General features: G+C 43.9%; 1 protein-coding gene across 1 annotated transcript in view; it reads left to right on the top strand.

The window, feature by feature from the left end:
• The window catches only part of LOC121579729 (integrin alpha-X), a 59,878-nt gene that overhangs the window by 1,307 nt on the left and 34,281 nt on the right, over positions 1-24,290 (top strand). Inside the window, exons 3-14 of the mRNA XM_041894569.2 lie at positions 4,098-4,192; positions 4,606-4,661; positions 5,061-5,175; positions 6,892-7,022; positions 7,428-7,573; positions 7,961-8,114; positions 8,411-8,543; positions 8,806-8,879; positions 9,175-9,304; positions 12,240-12,388; positions 12,548-12,697; positions 15,068-15,268. Of these exons, the coding sequence (XP_041750503.1) occupies positions 4,098-4,192; positions 4,606-4,661; positions 5,061-5,175; positions 6,892-7,022; positions 7,428-7,573; positions 7,961-8,114; positions 8,411-8,543; positions 8,806-8,879; positions 9,175-9,304; positions 12,240-12,388; positions 12,548-12,697; positions 15,068-15,268 (1,534 nt within the window). The remainder of the gene's footprint in view (positions 1-4,097; positions 4,193-4,605; positions 4,662-5,060; positions 5,176-6,891; positions 7,023-7,427; positions 7,574-7,960; positions 8,115-8,410; positions 8,544-8,805; positions 8,880-9,174; positions 9,305-12,239; positions 12,389-12,547; positions 12,698-15,067; positions 15,269-24,290) is intronic.

The following is a 24,290-nucleotide window of genomic DNA, read 5'->3' as shown; positions in this document are numbered from 1 at the left end:
TCAGAGTAAGTCTCTTAGAGCTTTGCACACCTGGATTGTACAATATTTGCACATTATTCTTTTAAAAATTCTTAATGCTCTGTCAAGTTGGTTATTGATCATTGCTCGACAGCCATTTTCAATTCTTGACATAGATTTTCAAGCCGATTTAAGTCAAAACTGTAAATAGGCCACTTAGGAACATTCAATGTCATCTTGGTAAGCAAGTCCATTGTATATTTGACCTTGTGTTTTAGGTTATTGTCCTGCTGAAAGGTGAATTTGTCTCCCACTGTCTGTTGAAAAGCAGACTGAACCAGGTTTTCTTCTAGGATTTTGCCCGTGCTTAACTCTATTCCGATTCTTATTATCCTTAAAATCTCCCTAGTCCTTGCCGATGACAAGCACACCCATAACATGATATAGCCCTCACCGTGCTTGAAAATATGAAGAGTGGTTCTCAGTGATGTGTTGTGTTGGATTTGCCCCAAACATAAAACGTTGTATTTAGGACATAAAGTAAATTTCTCTGCCACATTTTTTGCAGTTTTACTTTAGTGCCTTATTGCAAACAGGATTCATGTTTTGGAATATTTGTATTCTGTACGGGCTGTACAGTCTTTTCACTCTGTCAATTAGGTTAGTATTGTGGTGTAATCACAACGCTGTTGATCCATCCTCAGTTTTCTCCTATCACAGCCATTAAACTCTGTAACTGTTTTAAAGTCACCATTGGCCTCATGGTGAAATCCCTGAGCGGTTTCCTTCCTATCCGGCAACTGAGTTAAGAAGGACACCTGTATCTTTGTAGTGACTGGGTGTATTGATACACCATCCAAAGTGTAATTAATGACTTCACCATGCTCAAAGGGATATTCAATGTCTACTTTTTATTTATTTTTATAAATAGATGACCTTCTTTGCGAGGCATTGGAAAACCTCCCTGGTCATTGTGGTTGAATCTGTGGTTGAAATTCACTGCATAGTCTTGGCACGCTTTGTGTAAGAGCTATTGAAGATTGAAAGCCCCCACCAAAACAGAAAATCTAAATTTCAACAATAAAATGCAGTGGATTGTTCTCCATCCATCCATCGTTCAGAATATACCATATTCACAGTCATGGCATGCTTGGTTCAATAGCTAAGATGTGTGCGCTTCCATGGGGCAGAAGTCAGCGTGTTATTGTGATTCTGGATGGCCAGATTGCTAGCAAGAATGAGAAGAAACTGTGGGGAATCGTAAGTGGCTCGTTTCATCTTGTTCTTGATACCGTGTCTTGTTTTCAGGTGTTTTGACTGATTTAATGTCAATGCTAATATGGCAAAAACATTCTAGCTAACCAACAACTGTAAGGATGTATTTGACAGGAAACAAGTACTCATTGTGCAAATGAATTTATGTTTTCAATAAACATCGGAGACGAAATATAGCTTACATATTGTCAACAATCTAAGCCAACCCCATCTGTTTTTCCCCATAGTTGCGCACGTGTCGGTTTTGTTGCTAAACAAGCAATAAACGAGAGAAAACCGAATATCCAATACAAAACTAATTTTACATCGGTCAACAACCAATCAGATCCCCCTTTTCGGCCATGCACCTTTTAAAGGCAATGTTTCAGTGTTCACGGAGAGCGCATTCACTGTAAACGCTGCATATGTGGGCTCAATCGGAAATTACCTTTAAATGTCAATCGCGTTATCTTCCGCGGTCCAGGTTGATTCTAGGCCTAAAACGACAACAAACTGTATTTTATCAGTATTTCATCACTGTCCTCTAATGATTTGATCCGATGTTACTTTATTGATACCAGTAGTGGCCGCTGATTGGCTGAATACCCAGGGCTTGAGGTGGTTGGGGTTGTCAACAAAGCAGCATGACAGAAATATGATGCCAAGTTTTCAAACTACCTGTAGTTTCTTTGAGAAGATAAATAAAGCGATCTGTGCATTTGAACGACAGCATACAGTGGGGAAAAAAAGTATTTAGTCAGCCACCAATTGTGCAAGTTCTCCCACTTAAAAAGATGAGAGAGGCCTGTAATTTTCATCATAGGTACACGTCAACTATGACAGACAAATATTTTTTTCTCCAGAAAATCACATTGTAGGATTTTTAATGAATTTATTTGCAAATGATGGTAGAAAATAAGTATTTGGTCACCTACAAACAAGCAAGATTTCTGGCTCTCACAGACCTGTAACTTCTTCTTTAAGAGGCTCCTCTGTCCTCCACTCGTTACCTGTATTAATGGCACCTGTTTGAACTTGTTATCAGTATAAAAGACACCTGTCCACAACCTCAAACAGTCACACTCCAAACTCCACTATGGCCAAGACCAAAGAGCTGTCAAAGGACACCAGAAACAAAATTTTAGACCTGCACCAGGCTGGGAAGACTGAATATGCAATAGGTAAGCAGCTTGGTTTGAAGAAATCAACTGTGGGAGCAATTATTAGGAAATGGAAGACATACAAGACCACTGATAATCTCCCTCGATCTGGGGCTCCACGCAAGATCTCACCCCGTGGGGTCAAAAAGATCACAAGAACGGTGAGCAAAAATCCCAGAACCACACGGGGGACCTAGTGAATGACCTGCAGAGAGCTGGGACCAAAGTAACAAAGCCTACCATCAGTAACACACTACGCCGCCAGGGACTCAAATCCTGCAGTGCCAGACGTGTCCCCCTGCTTAAGCCAGTACATGTCCAGGCCCGTCTGAAGTTTGCTAGAGTGCATTTGGATGATCCAGAAAAGGATTGGGAGAATGTCATATGGTCAGATGAAACCAAAATAGAACTTTTTGGTAAAAACTCAACTCGTCGTGTTTGGAGGACAAAGAATGCTGAGTTGCATCCAAAGAACACCATACCTACTGTGAAGCATGGGGGTGGAAACATCATGCTTTGGGGCTGCAAAGGGACCAGGACGACTGATCCGTGTAAAGGAAAGAATGAATGGGGCCATGTATCGTGAGTTTTTGAGTGAAAACCTCCTCCCATCAGCAAGGGCATTGAAGATGAAACGTGGCTGGGTCTTTCAGCATGACAATGATCCCAAACACACCGCCCGGGCAACGAAGGAGTGGCTTCGTAAGAAGCATTTCAAGGTCCTGGAGTGGCCTAGCCAGTCTCCAGATCTCAACCCCATAGAAAATCTTTGGAGGGAGTTGAAAGTCCGTGTTGCCCAGTGACAGCCCCAAAACATCACTGCTCTAGAGGAGATCTGCATGGAGGAATGGGCCAAAATACCAGCAACAGTGTGTGAAAACCTTGTGAAGACTTACAGAAAACGTTTGACCTGTGTCATTGCCAACAAAGGGTATATAACAAAGTATTGAGAAACTTTTGTTATTGACCAAATACTTATTTTCCACCATAATTTGCAAATAAATTCATAAAAAATCCTACAATGTGATTTTCTGGATTTTTTTCCTCATTTTGTCTTTCATAGTTGACGTGTACCTATGATGAAAATTACAGGCCTCTCTCATCTTTTTAAGTGGGAGAACTTGCACAATTGGTGGCTGACTAAATACTTTTTTTCCCCACTGTACACCTGGTTTTATGCTGTTTAGTCCACACAAAATGTCTCCCTGTCACCTACAGTAGAACCTGACTAACAAAATGGGTGGAAACAAAATTTGCCATGCTGTTTTGTCCTACCAGATACGCGATGAGAAGGTTCTAGATAGTGTATTGCTCAGCAGACCCAGAAGTTCTGACTGAATGGACGCACATTTACTTTGTGCTGTTATAATTTATGCTCTATAATCCTGCTATTTCATTGGGGCAGTTCACCCTCATTGCAAAACAATCCAAGCAATGTTAGCATGGCCTATGCTCACACGGAGGCGGGGCTGCTGCTGCTGGCAGTCACTGAACAGCTTGTTTTGAACAATATATTTTTTAAACAGGACATTTTACACATAACGAACATTTAAAACGTAACCCATTTTAAATACAAATATATATATATATTGTTTGACCAATCACGTTTTTTTCCTCTCTCCATCTCTCTCCTCTACTGTCTCTTTCCACCTGGCTCTCTCCTCTATTCTCTCCATCCCTTCTGTCTTTCTCCTTTATTCTCTCCATCCCCTTTTCTCTCTGTAGTGTGTTGGTCACAGCTCCTCTTCAAGACAATGGGACAGGAGTGGTTTACAGATGTTCTTATGACAGTGCCACTTGTAAAGCTTTACCTGTACAAGGTAAGATGCATGCTCACTATTACCAGTTTGTGTGGGCCCCAAGAATCAGAGTTCTCCCATTCTCTTGCTCACACACTGTTGTGTTCAGTTATAATAATTCTCAAGTCCTGTATACATTTCCTCTTTTCACACAAAACTGTTAGGATTTTGTGAAAGTGTTATTGCTTCACTGGTTAGTCTCACATCTTGTGAGAGTGTGTGTGTTGTCATTCTGTGTTGTGTGTTGTCATTTTGTCTAATGCTTTGTGGGAAAGTTTCAGTTACCTCATGTGCTTATGTCAAGCTGAGGTTCAGCTTTTAGTAGACTTGTATTGACAAATCGGTGTAAATTTTTTTTTGGATTCAAGATTTTTATATATTTGTATAATTGTATATTAAATCCATCCATATTCACTTATTTTGTTTTATTTTAGTGGAGCCAGGAGTTTCATTAGGATTGTCCCTAGCTTGTAATGCTGACAGAGCTACGGTGAGTTGCTCACCCTTGACTCACTGTTTAGGTCAGAGTACTATTTCATTTACTAACCTTTTGAATCTGGGCTTGAAAACTTGCCCTGTCAGTTTCCCTTCCCCTCTGCAATTATAATCAGGAACTAGCTGCTCCTCACAAACATCCTGTGATACGTGCTTACCCTCTTGTGCCATTTATCATAAATACATTGTGACCCACAGTATGACTGGACTCAGATACATTGTGAGCTATGACCTATGACCTGACACATGAATTTAGTAATGCTAATTCTCTCACCTGATTCGCCATGTGGTTGCTTCCACTGATCTCTATGCATTCTGTGTTTGGGCTCAGCCATTCCTGAGATGGCATTGTTGTAAAGTCCTCTCTCTCTCTCTCTCTCTCTGTCTGTGCTAGGTGTGTGGACCACGTTGGATCCATGGCTGTGATACTCTAAACTACCTCCAAGGACTTTGTGTTGAGCTTGGGCCACAGCTTACGGTCTCACAAACACTGAAGCCTGCCTTTCAAGGTGATACTATTTGTTTTCCACTGTGTGCACAATTATTAGGCAAGTTGTATGTTATTATTGAACAACTACAGTGCTCTCGGTCAATCCAAAATGTTAATAAACCTCAAACCTGAATATTTAAGAAAGTAATAGTGAGAGTTTTGAATTTCTATGTGTGCACAATTATTGGGCAACTATTAGTGTGCAGAATTATTATGGAACTAATTGAAAAACGAAACGTTCCCTTGTTTACAAGTTCTCACTTGTTTATTTTCATCTGTTAAAGTGAGAATAATAAACAAACAACTCAAAATGTACAAATAAACATTTCTGACAGTGACCAATATAGCCACCCTTCTTTTCAATAACAGTCATAAGCCTTCCATCCATGGAGTCTGTCAGTTTCTTGATCTGTTGACAATCAACTTTTTGTGCAGCAGCAACCACAGCCTCCCAGACACTGGTCAGAGAGGTGTACTGTTTTCCTTCACCGTAAATCGACCGTTTAAGAAGGGACCATAAGTTCTCAATAGGGTTTAGGTCAGGTGAGGAAGGGGACCATGTCATTATTCTTTAATCTTTAAGGCCTTTACTGGCTAGCCACGCAGTGGAGTACTTCGATGCATGCGATGGAGCATTGTCCTGCATAAAAATCATGGTCTTCTTGAAAGATGCAGATTTTTTCCTGTACCACTGCTTGAAGAAAGTGTCTTCTAAAAACTGGCAGTAGGTTTGGGAGTTGAATTTGAGTCCATCTTCAACCCGAAAAGGTCCAACTAGCTCATCTTTAATAATACCAGCCCATACCAGTACCCCACCTCCACCTTGCTGGCGTCTGAGTCGAAGTGGAGCTCCGTGCCCGTTACTGATCCAGCCACGGGCCCATCCATCTGGTCCGTCAAGAGTCACTCATCTCATCAGTCCATAAAACCTTTGAAAAATCTGTCTTCAGATATTTCTTGGCCCAGTCTTGACGTTTCAACTTATGTTTCTTGTTCAGTGGTGGTCGGGTTTCAGCCTTCCTTACCTTGGCCATGTCTCTGAGCACTGAACACCTTGTACTTCTGGGCACTCCAGGTAGGTTGCAATTCTGGAATATGACAGCACTGGAGGATAATGGGTTCCTGGTAGCTTCACGTTTGATTCTTCTCAAATCTTTGGCAGTTAATTTGCGTCTTTTTTTCTCAACACGGTTCTTGCAACCCTGTTGACTATTTGCAACAAAACGTTTGATGGTTCTGTGATCACGCCCCAATATCTTAGCAATTTCAAGAGCGCTGCATCCCTCTGAAATACTTTTTACAAAAGTTGACTTTTCAGAGTCTGTTAAATCTCTTTTTTGGCCCATTTTGCCTGAGGAAAAGAAGCTGCCTAATAATTATACACACCTTGAGATAGTGTGTTGATCTCCTTAGGCCACACCCTCCCTCCCTCATTACACAAATACACATCACCTGATATGCTTAAATCCAATAAGCATTCCAGTTTATACAGCTTGGAGTTGGGAAATATGCATAATAATTATGATATGGTCAAAATACTTACTTGCCTAATAATTGTGCACACAGTGTAGAGGAGGATGTGGTCTGTATTCAAATGATTCAATGATCGAGCATGTTTGCATTACACGGGACAAGATGTTGTAGTCTTACAGATCTCTTTCTGTGAAAGCGCTATATAAATCCAGTCAACCAACCGATCAATCAATCAATCAATCTGTTGTGTTCTGTGCTACAGAGTGCCGTGAGTTTGGCTTGGATGCAGTGATTCTGTTTGACGGATCTCAGAGTATCATAACCAGAGACTTTGTCACCATGATCGACTTCATCAAAAACATTATTCGGATGTTCACTGCCCCCCGTGCACAGGTGGGTGTATGGTTCTTCTCTGTGCCCATCTTTATCTGTTCTATCACGCATAACTATTGATTATACCACCTTCTTTCTTATTGACTCTGTTCCAATATCCACACTAGCATGGCCATTTATAGTAGAATGCATGCTCAATATACTAGTTTCGTTCTAAATAGTATGCTAGTATGAACTCTTTGGACATTGGTCTCAATTAGGGTTGCAAAATTCCGGGAACTTTCAATAAATTCCCTGGTTTCAAGAAATCCTGGTTGGAGGGTTCCGGGTTTCCTTCTTATTCCCTCCTGATTCCGGGAATCCTCCAACCGAAATTTGGGAAAACCAGGGAATTTATTGAAAGTTACCAGAATTTTGCAACCCTAGTCTCAATGGGAGCCATAATTGTATGTCCACTCCTCCCAGGTGGCAGTGGCTCAGTATTCCACAGACACCCGTGCTGTCTTCCACTTTGTGGACTTTGTGTCTGACCCTAACCCTGACAACCTGATGGGATCCGTGGACCATTTCCAGGAGGCGACATACACCCCGTCAGCCATCCGCTATGTTCTGTGAGTCAGCGGTTTATCTATTTGGTAAATGCATAGTGTTAGTGAAAAAAGGACTCATATAAACGATTTAAAAAAACTGTAGTATCCCATTATTTTTGATTTAACCTTAATTTAACTAGGCAAGTAAATTAAGAACACATTCTTATTTACAACGACAGCCTACCAAAAGGGAGAGCAGTTGTTGGTAAAGTCAATCAATAATCAATCCGGTTCATTACAAGTTGCAACAGGGAGACACTACCAGCACAAAAGCAGAGTAATGTCTAACTGGCCCCCTTTGTGGCATACCCTTTATATTTGTTATATAATTACTCTGAAAGTACCTGTCTCACTCCCCTCCATCCTCTACACTGTCTCTACACTGTGCTGTACTGTCCCTGTCCTCAGAGAAGAGATGATGACAGAAGAACAGGGGATGAGGAAACGTTCCAGGAAGCTGTTGGTTGTGATAACAGACGGCAAATCTAACGACCCCAAAGAGACCTTTAACTCTGTCATACCATTGGCCGAGATGATGGCCGTCACCAGATTTGCCATTGGGGTGATTTCATTAATTTTTTACATGTGAGCTGCGTACAAAATGTCACCCTATTCCCTATATAGTGCACTACTTTTGACTAGGGCCCATACGGTCAAAAGTAGTGCACTGTGTAGCGGATACGGTGCCATTTCGGACGAAGCCGTGGTATTCCTCGGATCTCTCTGTATTCTAGGATTTGGCTCTGGCACTTCTAGTAAGATGATATGGCTGTTAAGTGTCAGACTGGTCTTAAAATGAAGTGCAATCTTTCTCTTTTTTGCTCTCTCTCTTTCTCCCTCCCTCCCTCCCCCTCCCAGGTTGGGAAGCAGTTCTCTAGACTAGAGCTTGAGCAGATTGCGTCTTCCCCGAACTTTGTATTTGAGACAAACAGTTTTGATGCTCTGAAATCCATTCAGAAGGAGCTTAGGGAGAAGATCTTTGCAATTGAAGGTACAACAAGGATTTGTATTTAAAAAACACAACCCATCCGTTAAAATGATAACTACAGTATTTACTATATCTTAATTTACACACTGGATAAGGAATGTGTACCTTTTGCATGTACACCTAATTTGGAAGTTTGTGTAATATGTGAATTCTAACAGTGGAAATAGAACAGAAGATAATCACAATTGGAAAATGCTTTGTGTCTAGGAAACTGGCACATTGGTTTGTTGATTTATTCTCTTTCTCTTGCATGTTCTCTGTTCAGGAACTAACTCGACCAACTCCAGTTCTTTTGAACAGGAACTGTCCCAGGGAGGCTTTAGTACCACTCTCTCTGGGGTTAGTGACTGCTCTCTGTCTAGAAAGTGTCTGCTAAAGGCAAATATTATTGTTAGTGGTTATTACAGAATATCCGTTCAATGTTAATGTCATGTTGAAGCAATGTAATGCTTCCCCTTTCAGCATGGTCTGGACAGTTCTTGCTTAGAAGAGCATTTATACTTATTCCCATGAAATATTTCCATCACGTTACGTCATATTAGAGTTTAAAAGTAAAGTATGGTTAAGTAAAATTAAGTAAAGTAACGCCATCAAGGAAAGTAACACATTAAGTACTTGTCTCTCTCCTGTGAAGGATGTCTCTCTGTTTGGGGCAGTAGGGTCGTACTCGTGGTCCGGGGGCATTGTGGAGGCAGCCAGAGGGATGAATGCCACGTTCATCAATGCCTCTGCACTGGAGACAGAAATGCAGGACTCCTATCTGGGTGAGAATGAAGGACTATGGGAAATAAACTACTCAAGCTTTTACAAAAGACATCACCAATTACAGTATAATATCGCCAATTATAAAGTCTAAATAATGTGAACTAATGCCGGCACTTAGACAACAGATAATCGTGAGAGGAGTGTATGCCTTTATTGTCAAATATGGGTGGCAGGTATCTTAGTGGTTAAGAGCGTTGTGCCAGTAACCGAAAGGTCGCTGGTTCTAATCCCCGAGCCGACTAGGTGAAAAATCTGTCGATGTGCCCTTGAGCAAGGCACTTAACCCTAATTGCTCCTGTAAGTCGCTCTGGATAAGAGCGTCTGCTAAATGACTAAAATGTCAAATGTAATGTAAAAAATACATGCAGAACTATGCCTACAGAACTATGTATGTATACAATCTCTTACCACTACTGAGCAAAATAGCAGTGTAAGGAGAAGGAGGAGAACAATGTGGTGAGGAAACATGTAGTAGCATTCACTACAAATATAACATGTCAACAACTTATTATACAGATATATATTTCTAGAAACTGCCATCAGATAGAGAACCTACTACTGTATCACCACTCAAGACTATTGCTCATATCCCATCTCTATTTTGTGTTGGTGTGGTCCAGAGACATTTGTAATCATGAAACTGTAATGTATACCACTATAGGCAATATTTCTGTATCATGTTTTGTTCAGCGTTGGTTCTGGGTGGTTTGTGGAGATTATAGAATGATAGCCTGTTTATGTGGTGCCTATTGTAACTTTTTACAGATGCGTGTGCACGGTGCTCTACTGTACTCTGATGTACTCTTTACTCACCTCTGATTGTGTTGCCCAAAGGGACAGCAATCAGATCATAAAGTTTGCAGATAATACTACCATCACAGGGCTCATCACTAACATTGACAAGACAGCATATAGACAAGAAGTGTCTAACAGCGTGTTGAAGTGAAAACAACCTTGAGCTAAACGCAAAGAAAGCGAAGGCGATGATTGTGGATTTCAGGAAGCATGGGGGAAATCATATTGCTATGAGCATTAATGGCACTGACATGGAGCTGGTGGACTGTTTTAACCATCTCGTCCAATCTGACATGGTTAGCCAACACAAATGCTGTGATCAAGGCACAGCAACATCTCCATTTCCTAAGGCGAAGTTTGGCATGAGTGCAAGCATTCTAGTCAACTTTTACCGTTACACAGTAAAGCGCATCCTAGCCGGATCCATCACCGTGTGGTATGGTAACACCAACGCACAAGACCAAAAAAGGCTTCAGAGGGTAGTGCGCACTGCAGAGATAATCAACTACCCTCCCCTCTATCGATGCCATCTACACAGACAGATCCCTCACTAGGGCCAAAAAGACAATACGGGACCCCAGACATCCCGCCAGCGCACTGTTCTCCCAGTTACCATCTGGGCGGAGGTACAAGAGCATCAAAACCTCCATAACCAGTTTCAAGAACAGCTTATGTCCCAGTGCAATCCACCTGTTAAACCAAGCAACCTGAGCTGTTTTCATTATACTTTTAGCACATATGACTGAACTGTTTTTCTTTTATGATTGATGTTATTTTTATGATCATTTACTCTCTATGTGTATGTACTGTCCTATGTGAGAGAGCTCCAACAAATAATGACAATGTACACTGCATTCGGAAAGTATTCAGACCCCTTGACTTTTTCCACATTTTCTTACGTTACAGCCTTATTCTAAAATTGATTAAATCGTTTTATTCCCTCAACAATCTACACACAATAACCCATAATGACGAAGCAAAAACAGGTTTTAGAAATGTTTGCATATTTATTAGAAAAAAAAAAAAAATAGAAATATCACAATTACATACTGTAAGTATTCAGACCCTTTACACAGAACTTTGTTGAAATGCCTTTGGCAGCGATTACAGCCTTGAGTCTTCTTGGGTATGACGCTGCAAGCTTGGCACACCTGTATTTGGGGAGTTTCTCCCAATCCTCTCTGCAGATCCTCTCAAGCTCTGTCAGGTTGGATGGGGAACGTTGCTGCACAGCTATTTTCAGATCTCTCCAGAGATGTTCGATCAGGTTAAAGTCCGGGCTCTGGCTGGGCCACTCAAGGACATTCAGAGACTTGTCCCGAAGCCACTAATGCGTTGTCTTGGCTGTGTGCTTAGGGTCGTTGTCCTGTTGGAAGGTGAACCTTCGCCCCAGTCTGAGGTCCTGAGCGCTTTGGAGCAGGTTTTCATCAAGGATCTCTCTGTACTTTGCTCCGTTCTTCTTTCCCTCGGCAGTCCCTGCCGCTGAAAAACATCCCCACAGCATGATGCTGCCACCACCATGCTTCACCGTAGGGATGGTGCCAGGTTTCCTCCAAACGTGACGCTTGCCATTCAGGCCAAAGAGTTCAATCTTGGTTTCATCAGACCAGAGAATCTTGTTTCTCATGGTCTGAGAGTCTTTAGGTGACTTTTGGCAAACTCCAAGCGGGCTGTCATGTGCCTTTTACTGAGGAGTGGCTTCCGTTGTGGGACCTTATATAGACAGGTGTGTGCCTTTCCAAATCATGTCCATTCAATTGAATTTACCACAGGTGGATCCAAGTTGTAGAAACATCTCAAGGATGATCAATGGAAACAGGATGCACCTGAGCTCAATTTCGAGTCTCATAGCAAAGGTTATGAATACTTATGTAAATAAGGTATTTCTGTTTTAATTGTTTTATAAATGTGCAAACATTTCTAAAAACCTGTTTTCGCTTTGTCATTATGAGGTATTGTGTGTAAATTGCTGAGGAAAAAATTATATTTAATCAATTTTAGAATAAGGCTGTAACGTGACAAAATGTGGAAAAAGTCAAGGGGTCTGAATACTTTCCGAAGGCACTGTATGTATTACTTTTAATACCTGCAAATGGCAAATATACGTATTGAACTTGAACTCAAATGCTGTCTGTGCAGGTTACTCAGTGGCAGTGGCAGAGACAGTGAATGGCAGTATATATTTTGCTGGAGCTCCCAGGTTCAACCACACTGGGCTGGTCCTGGTCTTCCAGAGGGACCCTCTCCATCAGGAGTGGACTGTCACCCACAGGATACCCGGATCTCAGGTGAGAGAAAGACCAGAGCCAATGGGGCAATCAGAATACAATCAGACGGCAACCAGAATGTAAAGTCGGCATTACCATGTTGCTCTTTACCTGATAATGTTTCCCTCCAATGTTTCCCTCTTTCTCTCCCTCTCTGTTTTCTCCCTTCCCTCTCCCTAGTTTGGTTCCTACTTCGGGGCAGAGCTGTGTGTGTTAGAGAGCCATGCTGGGCCAGGGGAGGGCCGTGCTGGGCTGCTACTGGTTGGGGCTCCTTGGTATCACGCCCAGGATGTTGGGGGAGAGGTCCATGTCTGTACCCTGGAGACTGGAGTAAGATTGGCTACATAACACCCCATACATACACGAAATACGGAATTAAATAGAACACAGTATTGCATGTCTATGGTTTGGTCAATATCATAGTAAACCAACCAATTCAGTAGTAGATTCATTGTGCATGATCAATTCATGAATGGAGTTACGATTCAAGTTGACTACTTTCTCGTCTGAATGACTCCAACCAATACTGCTGTGTTAATATACAGCTTACTAACACTCAAACACTTACAGTACAGGATGTCAGACACACATTGCACACTGACACAGACCACATGCCACAATTGCACACTGCCGTTACTATAACTGCTTCCTGTGTGTGTGTGTGTGTGTGAGCGTGCGTGCGTGTGCACGACACGTGTGTGATTGTTGCTTCATGCACACATAATGAAATCCTTGAAGATACAGTGCATTCGGAAAGTATTCAGACACCTTCCCTTTTCCCCCCATTTTGTTAGGTTACAGCCTTACACTAAAATTGATAAAATTATACACACAATATCCCATAATGACAAAGTGATTAAAAAAAAGAAAAATAGTTGTAAATATAAATAAAAAAAACAGAAATACCTTATTTACATAAGTATTCAGACCCTTTGCTATGAGACTCGAAATTGAGTTCTGGTGCATCCTGTTTCCATTGATCATCCTTGAGATGTTTCTACAACTTGATTGGAGTCTACCTGTGGTAAATTCAATTGATTGGACATGATTTGGAAAGGCACACACCTGTCTATATAAGGTCCCACAGTTGACAGTGCATGTCAGAGCAAAAACCAAGCCATGAGGTTGAAGGAATTGTCCGTAGAGCTCAGAGACAGATCTGGGGAAGGTTACCAAAACATTTCTGCAGCATTGAAGGTCCCCAAGAACACAGTGGCCTCCATCATTGTTAAATGGAAGAAGTTTGGAACCACCAACATTCTTCCTAGAGCTGGCCACCCGGCCAAACTGAGCAATCGGGGGAGAAGGGCCTTGGTCAGGAAGGTGATCAAGAACCCGATGGTCACTCTGACAGAGCTCCAGAGTTCTTCTGTTGAGATGAGAGAACCTTCCAGAAGGACAACCATCTCTGCAGCACTCCGCCAATCAGGCCTTTATGGTAGAGTGGCCAGACGGAAGCCACTCCTCAGTAAAAGGCACATGACAGCCCGCTTGGAGTTTGCCAAAAGGCACCTAAAGGAGTCTCAGACCATGAGAAACAAGATTCTCTGGTCTGATGAAACTGAGTTTAAACTCTTTGGCCTGAATGCCAAGTGTCACGTCTGGAGGAAACCTGGCACCATCCCTAAGGTGAAGCATGGTGGTGGCAGCATCATGCGGTGGGGATGTTTTTCAGCGGCAGGGACTAGGAGACTAGTCAGGATCAAGAGAAAGATGAACGGAGCAAAGTACAGAGAGATCATTGATGAAAACCTGCTCAGGACCTCAGACTGGGGCGAAGGTTCACCTTCCAACAGGACAAATACCCTAAGCACACAGCCAAGACAACACAGGACTGGCTTCGAGACAAGTCTCTGAATGTCCTTGAGTGGCCCAGCTAGACTTGAACCCGATCTAACATCTCTGGACAGACCTGAAAATAGCTGTGCAGCAATGCTCCCCATCCAACCTGACAGAGCTTGAGAGGATCTGCAGAGAAGAATGGGAGACACTCCTCAAATACAGGTGTGCCAAGCTTGTAGCGTCATACCCAAGAAGACTCTATGCTGTAATCGCTGCTAAAGGTGCTTCAACAAAGTACTGAGTAAAGGGTCTGAATACTTATGGAATTGTGATATTTCCGTTTTTTTATTTGTAATACATTTGCAAAGATTTCTAAAAACCTGTTTTTGCTTTGTCATTATGGGGTATTGTGTGTAGATTGATGAGGGGAAAAACTATTTAATACATTTTAGAATAAGGCTGTAACGTAACAAAATGTGGAAAAATTCAAGGGCTCTGAATAATTTCCGAATTGACTGTATATCAGTTCCTTGTCATTTGTATTATCATGAGTCATTTCACAATTTTTTTGGTCATAGTTAGTTTGACTTCGAGAAACTGTATCAAATTGCGTTATACCCCCTCAGCCACCCTACTGCTGCCAATTCAATCAATTTGGGACTTTTTCCTTGTGTAAGCCCGTGTAGCTCAGATGGTAGAGCATGGCGTTTGCAACGCCAGGGTTGTGGGTTCGATTCCCACGGGGGGCCAGTATGAAAATGTATGCACTCACTAACTGTAAGTTGCTCTGGATAAGAGCGTCTGCTAAATGACTAAAATGTAAATGTAAGCCGTATCACTGGATTGCTGTTATAGATCACCCCTCCTACTTCCTTAGTTTGCGGATGCCTACCTGAATTCGATTTGATTCAATTCTAGACACCCAACTGCTCCCTCACCCTGCGTGGAGTCCAGGGGAATGTCCATGGTCAGTTTGGGACGTCTCTGTCTGCCTGTCCAGACCTGAACGGGGACGGGGTGCCGGAGCTGGCTGTAGGAGCCCCACTGGAGAACAGAGGACAGGGGAGTGTTTACATCTTCCTGGGACGCCCTTGGGGCATACAGGCCAAATACAGTCAGGTCAGTACTAAATAGACAGCCCTCTTTGTTTCTGTCTAAAGAAGCAAACGGCTTGCATGTATTTTGTATATTGGTTTTTGTGTCAACCTCTGACTTTTATTATGTTATATTATTCTGTTCTAAACACTGCATCCCCATAACACACAGGGACAACTGCAACCATCGACAATGAGCACTTGTCTCTAGATTATCACCAGCTGACCTCTCGTTAAACCAGCAATAGACGCTAAAATCACCCGCACTGCTGATCTCAGTTGCAACCACTATAGGCCACCGATTTACCTCTCCCTAAAGCGGATGTCGGGGGTTTACTCTTAAGCCGTGGTTACACCTTGCATTAACATGTGGTTGTCGTCATCCAATCAAGATGATCCGATCAAGATTTGTTGCGTCTACATATGATAATAAAATGTCTCTAGCTGCCCACTGCATCCGCATTGTGACCAGATTCCCTGCTCCCTTCCTATATGCAAATTCATCCAACCTGCCTTGAACCTCCCCTTATGACAGAAGCTGTATAGCAGTGGAGGCTGCTGGGGGGAGGATGGCTCACAATAATGTCTGGAACAGAGCAAATGGAATGGCATCAAATACGTGGAAACCATGCGTTTGTTGTATTTGATACCATTCCACTTATTCCACACCAGCCATTACCACAAGCCCGTCCTCCCCAGTGAAGGTGCCACCAATCGCCTGTGCTGTATAGACGGGTTGGTTGTTTTGCAACAAAACCGACGCATGCACAACTATGGGGCAAAACAGACAGGGTTGGCTTAGATTGTTGACAACATGTAAACTATATTTTGTCTCCAATATTTATTGAAAACATAGATACATTTGCACAATGAGCACTTGTCTCCCAAATACATCGTTACAGTTGTTGGTTAGCTAGCTAGCGAATTTTAGCCATATTAGCATTAACCTGACATCAGTCAAAACACCTCAAAACAAGACATGGTGTCGAGAAGAGTGGGGTGTGCCCGACTACACAAGCGGCAATGAGTAAACACAACAAAAAAGTTCAAGTTTCAGATGCTTTAGCTTTAAGTGTCTGTGGCGTTCTAGTCCACAAGCCGTTCAGGCAAGAGGGTGGTTAAAGATGGCAGGCCACCTGTAGTCTCTTGCGTTGGCTGCGTGGCCTCAATGACTGAGTCCATAACTCTCCTTCTGAGGAGTCTGTGGAAGGACAGCAAAACACAGTGTTAGTGGAGAGTCGGCACACTGTGGCTGTGTCTTCCTAACTGCTCCACTTGAGAGAGGTCCAGCCTGCACTCTTGTGCCAGTCAGTTGATTAGGGAATGCCTTGCAGGTGTGCTGATTAGTAATCCTGCACCGGTGTGTTGGGTGAGCAGAGCTGTGGTGCTGTCTTTGGCTGGCCTGGTGCTGAATCAATCAAATGTATTTATAAAGCACTTTTTACTTCAGCAGATGACACAAAGTGCTATACAGAAACCCAGCCTAAAACCCCAAACAGCAAGCAATGCAGATGTAGAAGCATGGTGGCTAGGAAAAACTCCCTAGAAAGGCAAGAACCTAGGAGGAAACCTAGAGAGGAACCAGGCTCTGAGGGATGGCCAGTCCTCTTCTGGCTGTGCCAGGTGGAGATTATAAGAGTACGTGGCCATCTTCAAGATTTTCAAACGTTCATAGATGACCAGCAGGGTCAAATAATAATCACAGTGGTTGTAGAGGTTGCAACAGGTCAGTACCTCAGGAGTAAATGTCAGTTGGCTTTTCATAGCCGAGCATTCAGAGGTCGAGACAGCAGGTGCGGTAGAGAGAGAGAAAGAGAGTCGAAAACAGCAGGTCCGGGACAATGTAGCACGTCAGGTGAACAGGTCAGGGTTGCATAGTCGCAAGCAGAACAGTTGAAACTGGAGCAGCAGCACGACCAGGTGGACTGGGTATAGTCCTGAGGCATGGTCCTAGGGCTCAGGTCCTTCAGGAGGGAGAGAGGGAGAATTAAAGGGAGCATACTTAAATTCACACAGGACACCAGATAAAACGGGGGAATAACACCAGATATAACAGACTGACCCTAGCCCCCCGGCACATAGATTATTTCAGCATAGATACTGGAGGCTGAGATACCCCCAGACAGGGCCAACCAGGCAAGATGTAACCCCACCCACTTTGCCAAAGTACAGCCCCCACACCACTAGAGGGATATCAACAGACCACCAACTTCCTACGCTGAGACAAGGCTGAGCATAGCCCACGAAGATCTCCTCCACTGCACGAGTCCGAGAGGGCTCAAAAACGGACAAGAAGATCACATCAGTGACTCAACCCACTCAAGTGACGCACCCCTCCTAGGGACGGCATGGAAGTGCACTAGTAAGCCAGTGACTCAGCTCCCGCAATAGGGTCAGAGGCAGAGAATCCCAGTGGAGAGAGGGCAGTCGGCCAGGCAGAGACAGCAAGGGCGGTTCATCGCTCCAGTGCCTTGCCGTTCACCTTCGCACCCCTGGGCCAGACTACATTCAATCATAGGACCTACTGAAGAGATGAGTCTTCAGTAAAGACTTAAAGGTTGAGACCGAGTCTGTGTCTCTCACATGGGTAGGCAGACCATTCCATAAAAATTGAGCTCAATAGGAGAAGCCCTGCCTCCAGCTGTTTGCTTAGAAATTCTAGGGACAGCCCTAGCCTTAACAGCAAGCCAGTGTAGAGAGGCTAGCACTGGAGTAATATGATCACATTTTGGTTCTAGTCAAGATTCTAGCAGCCATGTTTAGCACAAACTGACGTTTTTTTAATGCTTTATCCGGATAGCCGGAGAGTAGAGCATTGCCGTAGTCTAATCTAGGAGTGACAAAAGCATGAATTCTGCATAATTTTTGGACAAAAGGTTTCAGATTTTTGTAATATTACAAAAATGGAAAAAAGCTGTCCTTGAAATATTCTTGATATGTTCATCAAGAGAGAGATCAGGGTCCAGAGTTGACATTGTGTTTTTGAATGACATCACTGAGAGGCAGAATATATAGTGAAAACAATAGAAGTCCTAAAACGGAACCTTGAGGAACACCGAAACGTACAATTGATTTGTCAGAGGACAAACCATCCACAGAGATTAACTTATATCTTTCTGACGGATAAAATCTAAACCAAAACTAAGGTCTAGGAGCACGAGGACAGATGCAGTGCCTTGGTCTGACGCCATTAAAAGGTAATTTACCACCTTCACGAGTGCAGTCTTAGTGCTATGATGGGGTCTAAAACCAGACTGAAGCGTTTCGTATACATTATTTTGTCTTCAGGAAGGCAGTGAGTTGCTGTGCAACAGTTTAAAAAAATTTTTTTTAGAGGAATGGGAGATTCAATATAGGCCGATAGTTTTTTTTTAATTTTTCTGGTCCTGGTTTGGCTTTTTCAAGAGAGGCTTTATTACTGCCACATTTAGTGAGTTTGGTACACATTGGGAGGATATTGAGCCATTTATTATGTTCAACATAGGAGGGCCTAGCACAGGAAGTAACTCTTTCAGTAGTTCAGTTGGAATAGGGTCCAGTATGCAGCTTGACGGTTTAGAGGCCATGACTATTTTCATGAATGTGTCAAGAGATACAGGATTTAAAAACTTGTGTCTCCATTGATCTTAGGTCCTGACAGTTCTGTGCAGACTCAGGACAACTGAGCTTTGGAGAAATACGCAGATACAAAGAGGAGTCCGTAATTTTCTTTCTAATGATCATGATCTTAATTAAGATCTTCATTAAGAAGTTAATGAATTCATCGCTGCTGAAGTGAAAGCCATCCTCTCTTGGGGAATGCTGCTTTTTAGTTAGCTTTGCAACAGTATCGAAAATAAATGTTGGATTGTTCTTATTCTCCTCAATTAGGTGGGAAAAATAGGATGATCGAGCGGCAGTGAGTGCTCTTCGATATTGCACAGTACTGTCTTTCCAAGCTAGTCGGAAGACTTCCAGTTTGGTGAAGGTAGTGCAGCCTTCCACAGTGCTGAACGGTTTGCTGCTGTCCATCGTGCTGCATCCAGTGCCGCTGTCCATGGTGCTGAAGTGAGCGCACCTGCCTCCTGTGCTGAGGTGGGTGGCTCTGTCCATGGTGCTGCAGTGGGAGTCCTTCAGCCACACCTATGCCCATGCCCCGCCCCCCCTTTTAGCTCCGAGCCCTCACCTGAGTCTTGGTGGTTGGATAAGGCCAGTTATGGATTGTCTCAACCTTCTTCTCATTTGGTTTGATGAGTCCTCGACCAATGGTGTATCCAAGGTATTGCGCCTCACTCTGTGAAATGTAGCATTTCTTTGGGTTGGCTGTCAGGCCTGACTGTCGGAGAGAACCCAAGACACGGCCTATCTTCTCCAAGTGGTCTTCCCAGATCTCCGAATGGATTACCACATCGTCCAGTTAGGCCGCACCAAAGTCCCGATGTGGCCGTAGGACAATGTCCACCAGCCTTTGAAAGGTGTCTGGGGCCCTGTGAAAGCCAAAAGGAAGAACATTGTACTGGAAGAGCCCATCAGGTGAGGAGAAGGCAGTATTCTCATGGGCAGAGGCAGTAAGTGGGACCTGCCAGCACCCTTTGGTAAGGTCTAGGGTGGTGATATAGTGAGCTCGTCGAAGCCACTCTGAGCTCATCAGCCCTTGGCATGCGATGGGAGTTGAACTCACCTCTAAGTCGTCGGAAGTCGTTGTAGAAGTTCAGTGTACCATCTGGCTTGGATACTAGGACAATGAGGATGGCCGTTTTGACTCCTCTATGGCATCCAACTCACACATCCTTGTGTATTTATATTTATTATGGATCCCCATTAGCTGCTGCCAAGGCAAAATTAAGGCAGTTATACAATTTTAATAACATTACAATACATTCATAACAGATTTCACAACATACTAAGTGTGCCCCCTCAGGCCCCTACTCCACTACCACATATCTACAACATAATATCCATGTGTACGTGTGTGTATAGTGCGTATGTTATCATGTGTGTGTGTGTATGCATGTGTCTGTGCCTATGTTTGTGTTGCTTCACAGTCCCCACTGTTCCATAAGGTGTATTTGTATCAGTTTTTAAAATCTGATTCTACTGCTTGCATCAGTTACCTGATGTGGAATAGAGTTCCATGTAGTCATGGCTCTATGTAGTACTGTGCGCCTCCCATAGTCTGTTCTGGACTTGGGGACTGTGAAGGGATCTCTGGTGGCATGTCTTGTGGGGTATGCATGGGTGTCTGAGCTGTGTGCTAGTCGTTTAAACAGACAGCACAATGCTTTCAACATGTCAATACCTCTCACAAATACAAGTAGTGATGAAGTCAATCTCTCCTCCACTTTGAGCCAGGAGAGATTGACATGCATATTATTAATGTTTGCTCTCTGTGTACAGCCAATGGCCAGCCGTGCTGCCCTGTTCCGAGCCAAATGTCCCTTTTTGTGGCACCTGACCACACGACTGAACAGTAGTCCAGGTGCGACAAAACTAGAGCCTGTAGGACCTGACTTGTTGATAGTGCTGTTAAGAAGGTAGAGCAGCGTTTTATTATGGACAGACTTCTCCCCATCTTAGCTACTGTTGTATCAATATGTTTTGACCATGACAGTTTACAATCCAGGGTTACTCCAAGCAGTTTAGTCAACTCAACTAGCTCAATTTCCACATTATTTAATACAATATTTAGTTGAGGTTTAGGGTTTAGTGAATGATTCGTCCCAAATACAATGCTTTTCATTTTTGAAATATTTAGGATTAACTTATTCCTTGCCACCCATTTTGAAACTAACTGCAGCTCTTTGTTAAGTGTTGCAGTCATTTCAGTCGCTGTAGTAGCTGACGTGTATAGTGTTGAGTAATGTCGTTAGTAAAGATTGAAAAAAGTAAGGGGCCTAGACAGCTGCCCTGAGGAATTCCTGATTCTACCTGGATTATGTTGGAGAGGCTTCCATTAAAGAACACACTCTGTGTTCTGTTAGACAGGTAACTCTTTATACACAATATAGCAGGGGATATAAAGCCATAACACATATGTTTTTCCAGCAGCAGACTATGATCGATAATGTCAAAAGCCGCACTGAAGTCTAACAAAACAACCCCCACAATCTTTTTATTATCAATTTCTCTCAGCCAATCATCAGTCATTTGTGTAAGTGCTGTGCTTGTTGAATGTCCTTCCCTATAAGCATGCCGAAAGTCTGTTGTCAATTTGTTATTTGTTCACCTCTTCCACACTCACTTTAAGGAATTCAAAATTACAATTCTTGTCTTTCATAATTTGGTCAGATATACTTGGATGTGGTGTCAGCATTTGTTGCTGGCTAAGTTTGCTAATCTTGGCAATGAAATAAATCATTAAAGTAGTTGTCACAGGTGTAGAGAGGAGTAGGCAGGAGGCAGTCGCAGGTTTAGAACTACTGAATTTATTTAAGCACCATAGATCAAAGCGGGACGAAACCCAAACGCTGTTGTGCTCAAAATATATCTTCATAAACAAACAAGCACAGGGCGAACCCAAAGTGCAAAATATAAAGGACTCTGGAAATAGTAGGAGAGATCCTCTCAGGCAGACAAGTAACATATACAATGACCGACAAAGACAAATGGCAGAGGGAGTATATATACAGTGATAGAGTGGGGATTGGAACCAGGTGTGTGTGTAATGATGACGAGAGTCTGGGGTTGATGAGTGAAGGGCATTTGCCAGCAGTAGGTTCGGCAGCAGATCGAAGGCTGGCGGCGCGGAATGCCTGAGCTGGACAGGAGGGGGAGCCAAAGCGAAGGCTGCTCCTTTAGTGGGGCGCCACCGACGTTGGGGACGACCCCGGAGACGCGGTGCGGGTTGGTTAGGACGACGCCTGTGGAAGTCCCGAATGAGAGAACGATCCAGGACGTCCCGCACCGGAACTCAGCACCGCTCTTCGGGACCGTACCCCTCCCAGTCGACCAGGTACTGGAGAAGGCCCCCACGACGCCGTGAGTCCAACAGGCTGTGGACGGAGTACGCCGGGCCCCCCTCGATGTCCAAGAGAGGGGGAGGTGTGTCGTGGGGTCCAGCACTAGCCAAGGGACCAGCTCCCACATATGGATTTCTCTAGGAAGGCCCACCCTGGCGAACATATGTACCAACTCCTTGGCTATGGCCTTGGTGGTGATGGATTGCAGGGGAATCGCCTCCGGGTACCTGGTGGCATAGTCTACCACCACCAGGATATGTCAGTATCCTCGCCAACATTTTGGAAGAGGTCCAACTAGATCTATCCCTATCCTATCAAAATGGGGACTCAATGATGAGTAGCAGAATGAGAGGAGCTCGGGTATGCTGACAGGTTTGACACCTCCGACAGTAACGTGCGACAGCCATGTAGATTGGGGCCAGTAAAACTTCTGTAGGATTCGTTCCCTTGTCTTTTCCTCACCCAGATGAGTGGCCAAGACGTGAGAGTGGGCCATCTGGAGAACAACTGGAACATACACTTTGGGCACTAGGAGCTAGGACACAAGGTCTTTGCCTACTTCTGTAACCCAATAGAGTAGCCCTTGACGAAGGGAAAAGTAAGGAGTCACCAAAGGCCGGTCTCCCAGGGCTTTACCATCCACCTCCTGGACCCTTCCTAGGGTCCTTGCAAGGTTTTGGTCTCTCAGTTGGGCATCACCGAAACAGCCCTGTAACAGAACTGAGAAGTCATTGATATGAAGGAGGGGCTCACCTTCCACATCAGCGGGATCTCCGCTGTCATCAGGCTGGTCTGGTTGTGTGGCATCACCCAGCAGCACCTTCACTGACCTCTGCTGGCGAGAATGGTTTTTAGTATATTACCCCTGCTGAACAGGCAGCAAAGGCTTGGGTCTATGAGTGTGGTAAAGAGCAGAGGTAGTGCGAAATGAATTTTTGCTTACCCCAGAAGCCTCAAAGACTATGTCAAATCCCGGGCAGTTTTGACCTAGGAGCAGAGGGGTCATAAATTCTGTTTCAAAGAGACCCTACAGGAATCCATTCTGGCCGTATTAGGGTGACGGCACTGCCAGAGTCCAAGAGAGCCAGTAGGTTATGGGAGCCCACCCGCACTAGATACTGGCGAGCGGGTACCTCACTTACCTCAACTCTCAGGTCTGACAGGTGGCAAAGGTCTGACAGGTGTGCATGCGTCGGTTTTGTTGCAAAACAACCAACCCGTCTATACAGCACAGGCGATTGGTGGCACCTTAACTGGGGTGGACGGGCTTGTGGTAATGGCTGGAGTGGAATAAGTGGAATGGTATCAAATACAACAAACGCATGGTTTCCATGTATTTGATGCCATTCCATTTGCTCTGTTCCAGACATTATTGTGAGCCATCCTCCCCTCAGCAGCCTCCACTGCTATACAACTTGTGTCATAAGGGGAGGTTCAAGGCAGGTTGGATGAATTTGCATATAGGAAGGGAGCAGGGAATCTGGTCACCCCTGGGTCTGTAGGCATTGGCTCATGTTAGTTGGCCTCACATTTTCTGCACCAGACAATATTACGTCGCTCCTCTCTGGCTGGGAAGTAAGCGGCTGTTTTGGGAGGCTCATATTTTCTTGAGGGAAAAAGGTTGTGTGTCAGGTTGTTTCTTCATAGGTGGTCGTTCATGTTTGTTTGACTTAAGTGCATCTTTTGAGGCCTCCAACTTTTGCACTAGCTGAATAATGTCCTGGTAAATCTGAGGTCATTGTTGGGTGGCAGATCATAGGGAAGGCCTCTCATAAACTGGTCCAGGACAACTTTGCCTTTCCCAAGCCACCTTAGGTGGTATAATTGAGCCCAGGGTGCCTGGCCAGCTTGGCATTCCCAGGTTCTGAACCATTGGGCACTGGCAAAGGGGTTGAGCCCTGATCTGCTTAGGATCTCCTCCTTCAAACGGTCATAGTTATTGGCCTCTAATGCCCCACAGATCCTGATAGGCTTGTTGCATCTCTCCTGTGAGATATGGGGCTAAAAGAGCTGACCATGTCGTCCAGTCTCATAATCTCACTCTGCCACTCTCACAAATGTCAAGAGATAGACCTCTGGGTCATCAGGATCAGTCATCTTAGTGAGGAT

The sequence above is a fragment of the Coregonus clupeaformis genome, chromosome 13, assembly GCF_020615455.1.
Source record: "Coregonus clupeaformis isolate EN_2021a chromosome 13, ASM2061545v1, whole genome shotgun sequence".
NCBI classification, from domain to species: domain Eukaryota; kingdom Metazoa; phylum Chordata; class Actinopteri; order Salmoniformes; family Salmonidae; genus Coregonus; species Coregonus clupeaformis.
This window is presented reverse-complemented; position numbering and strand designations above follow the sequence as displayed.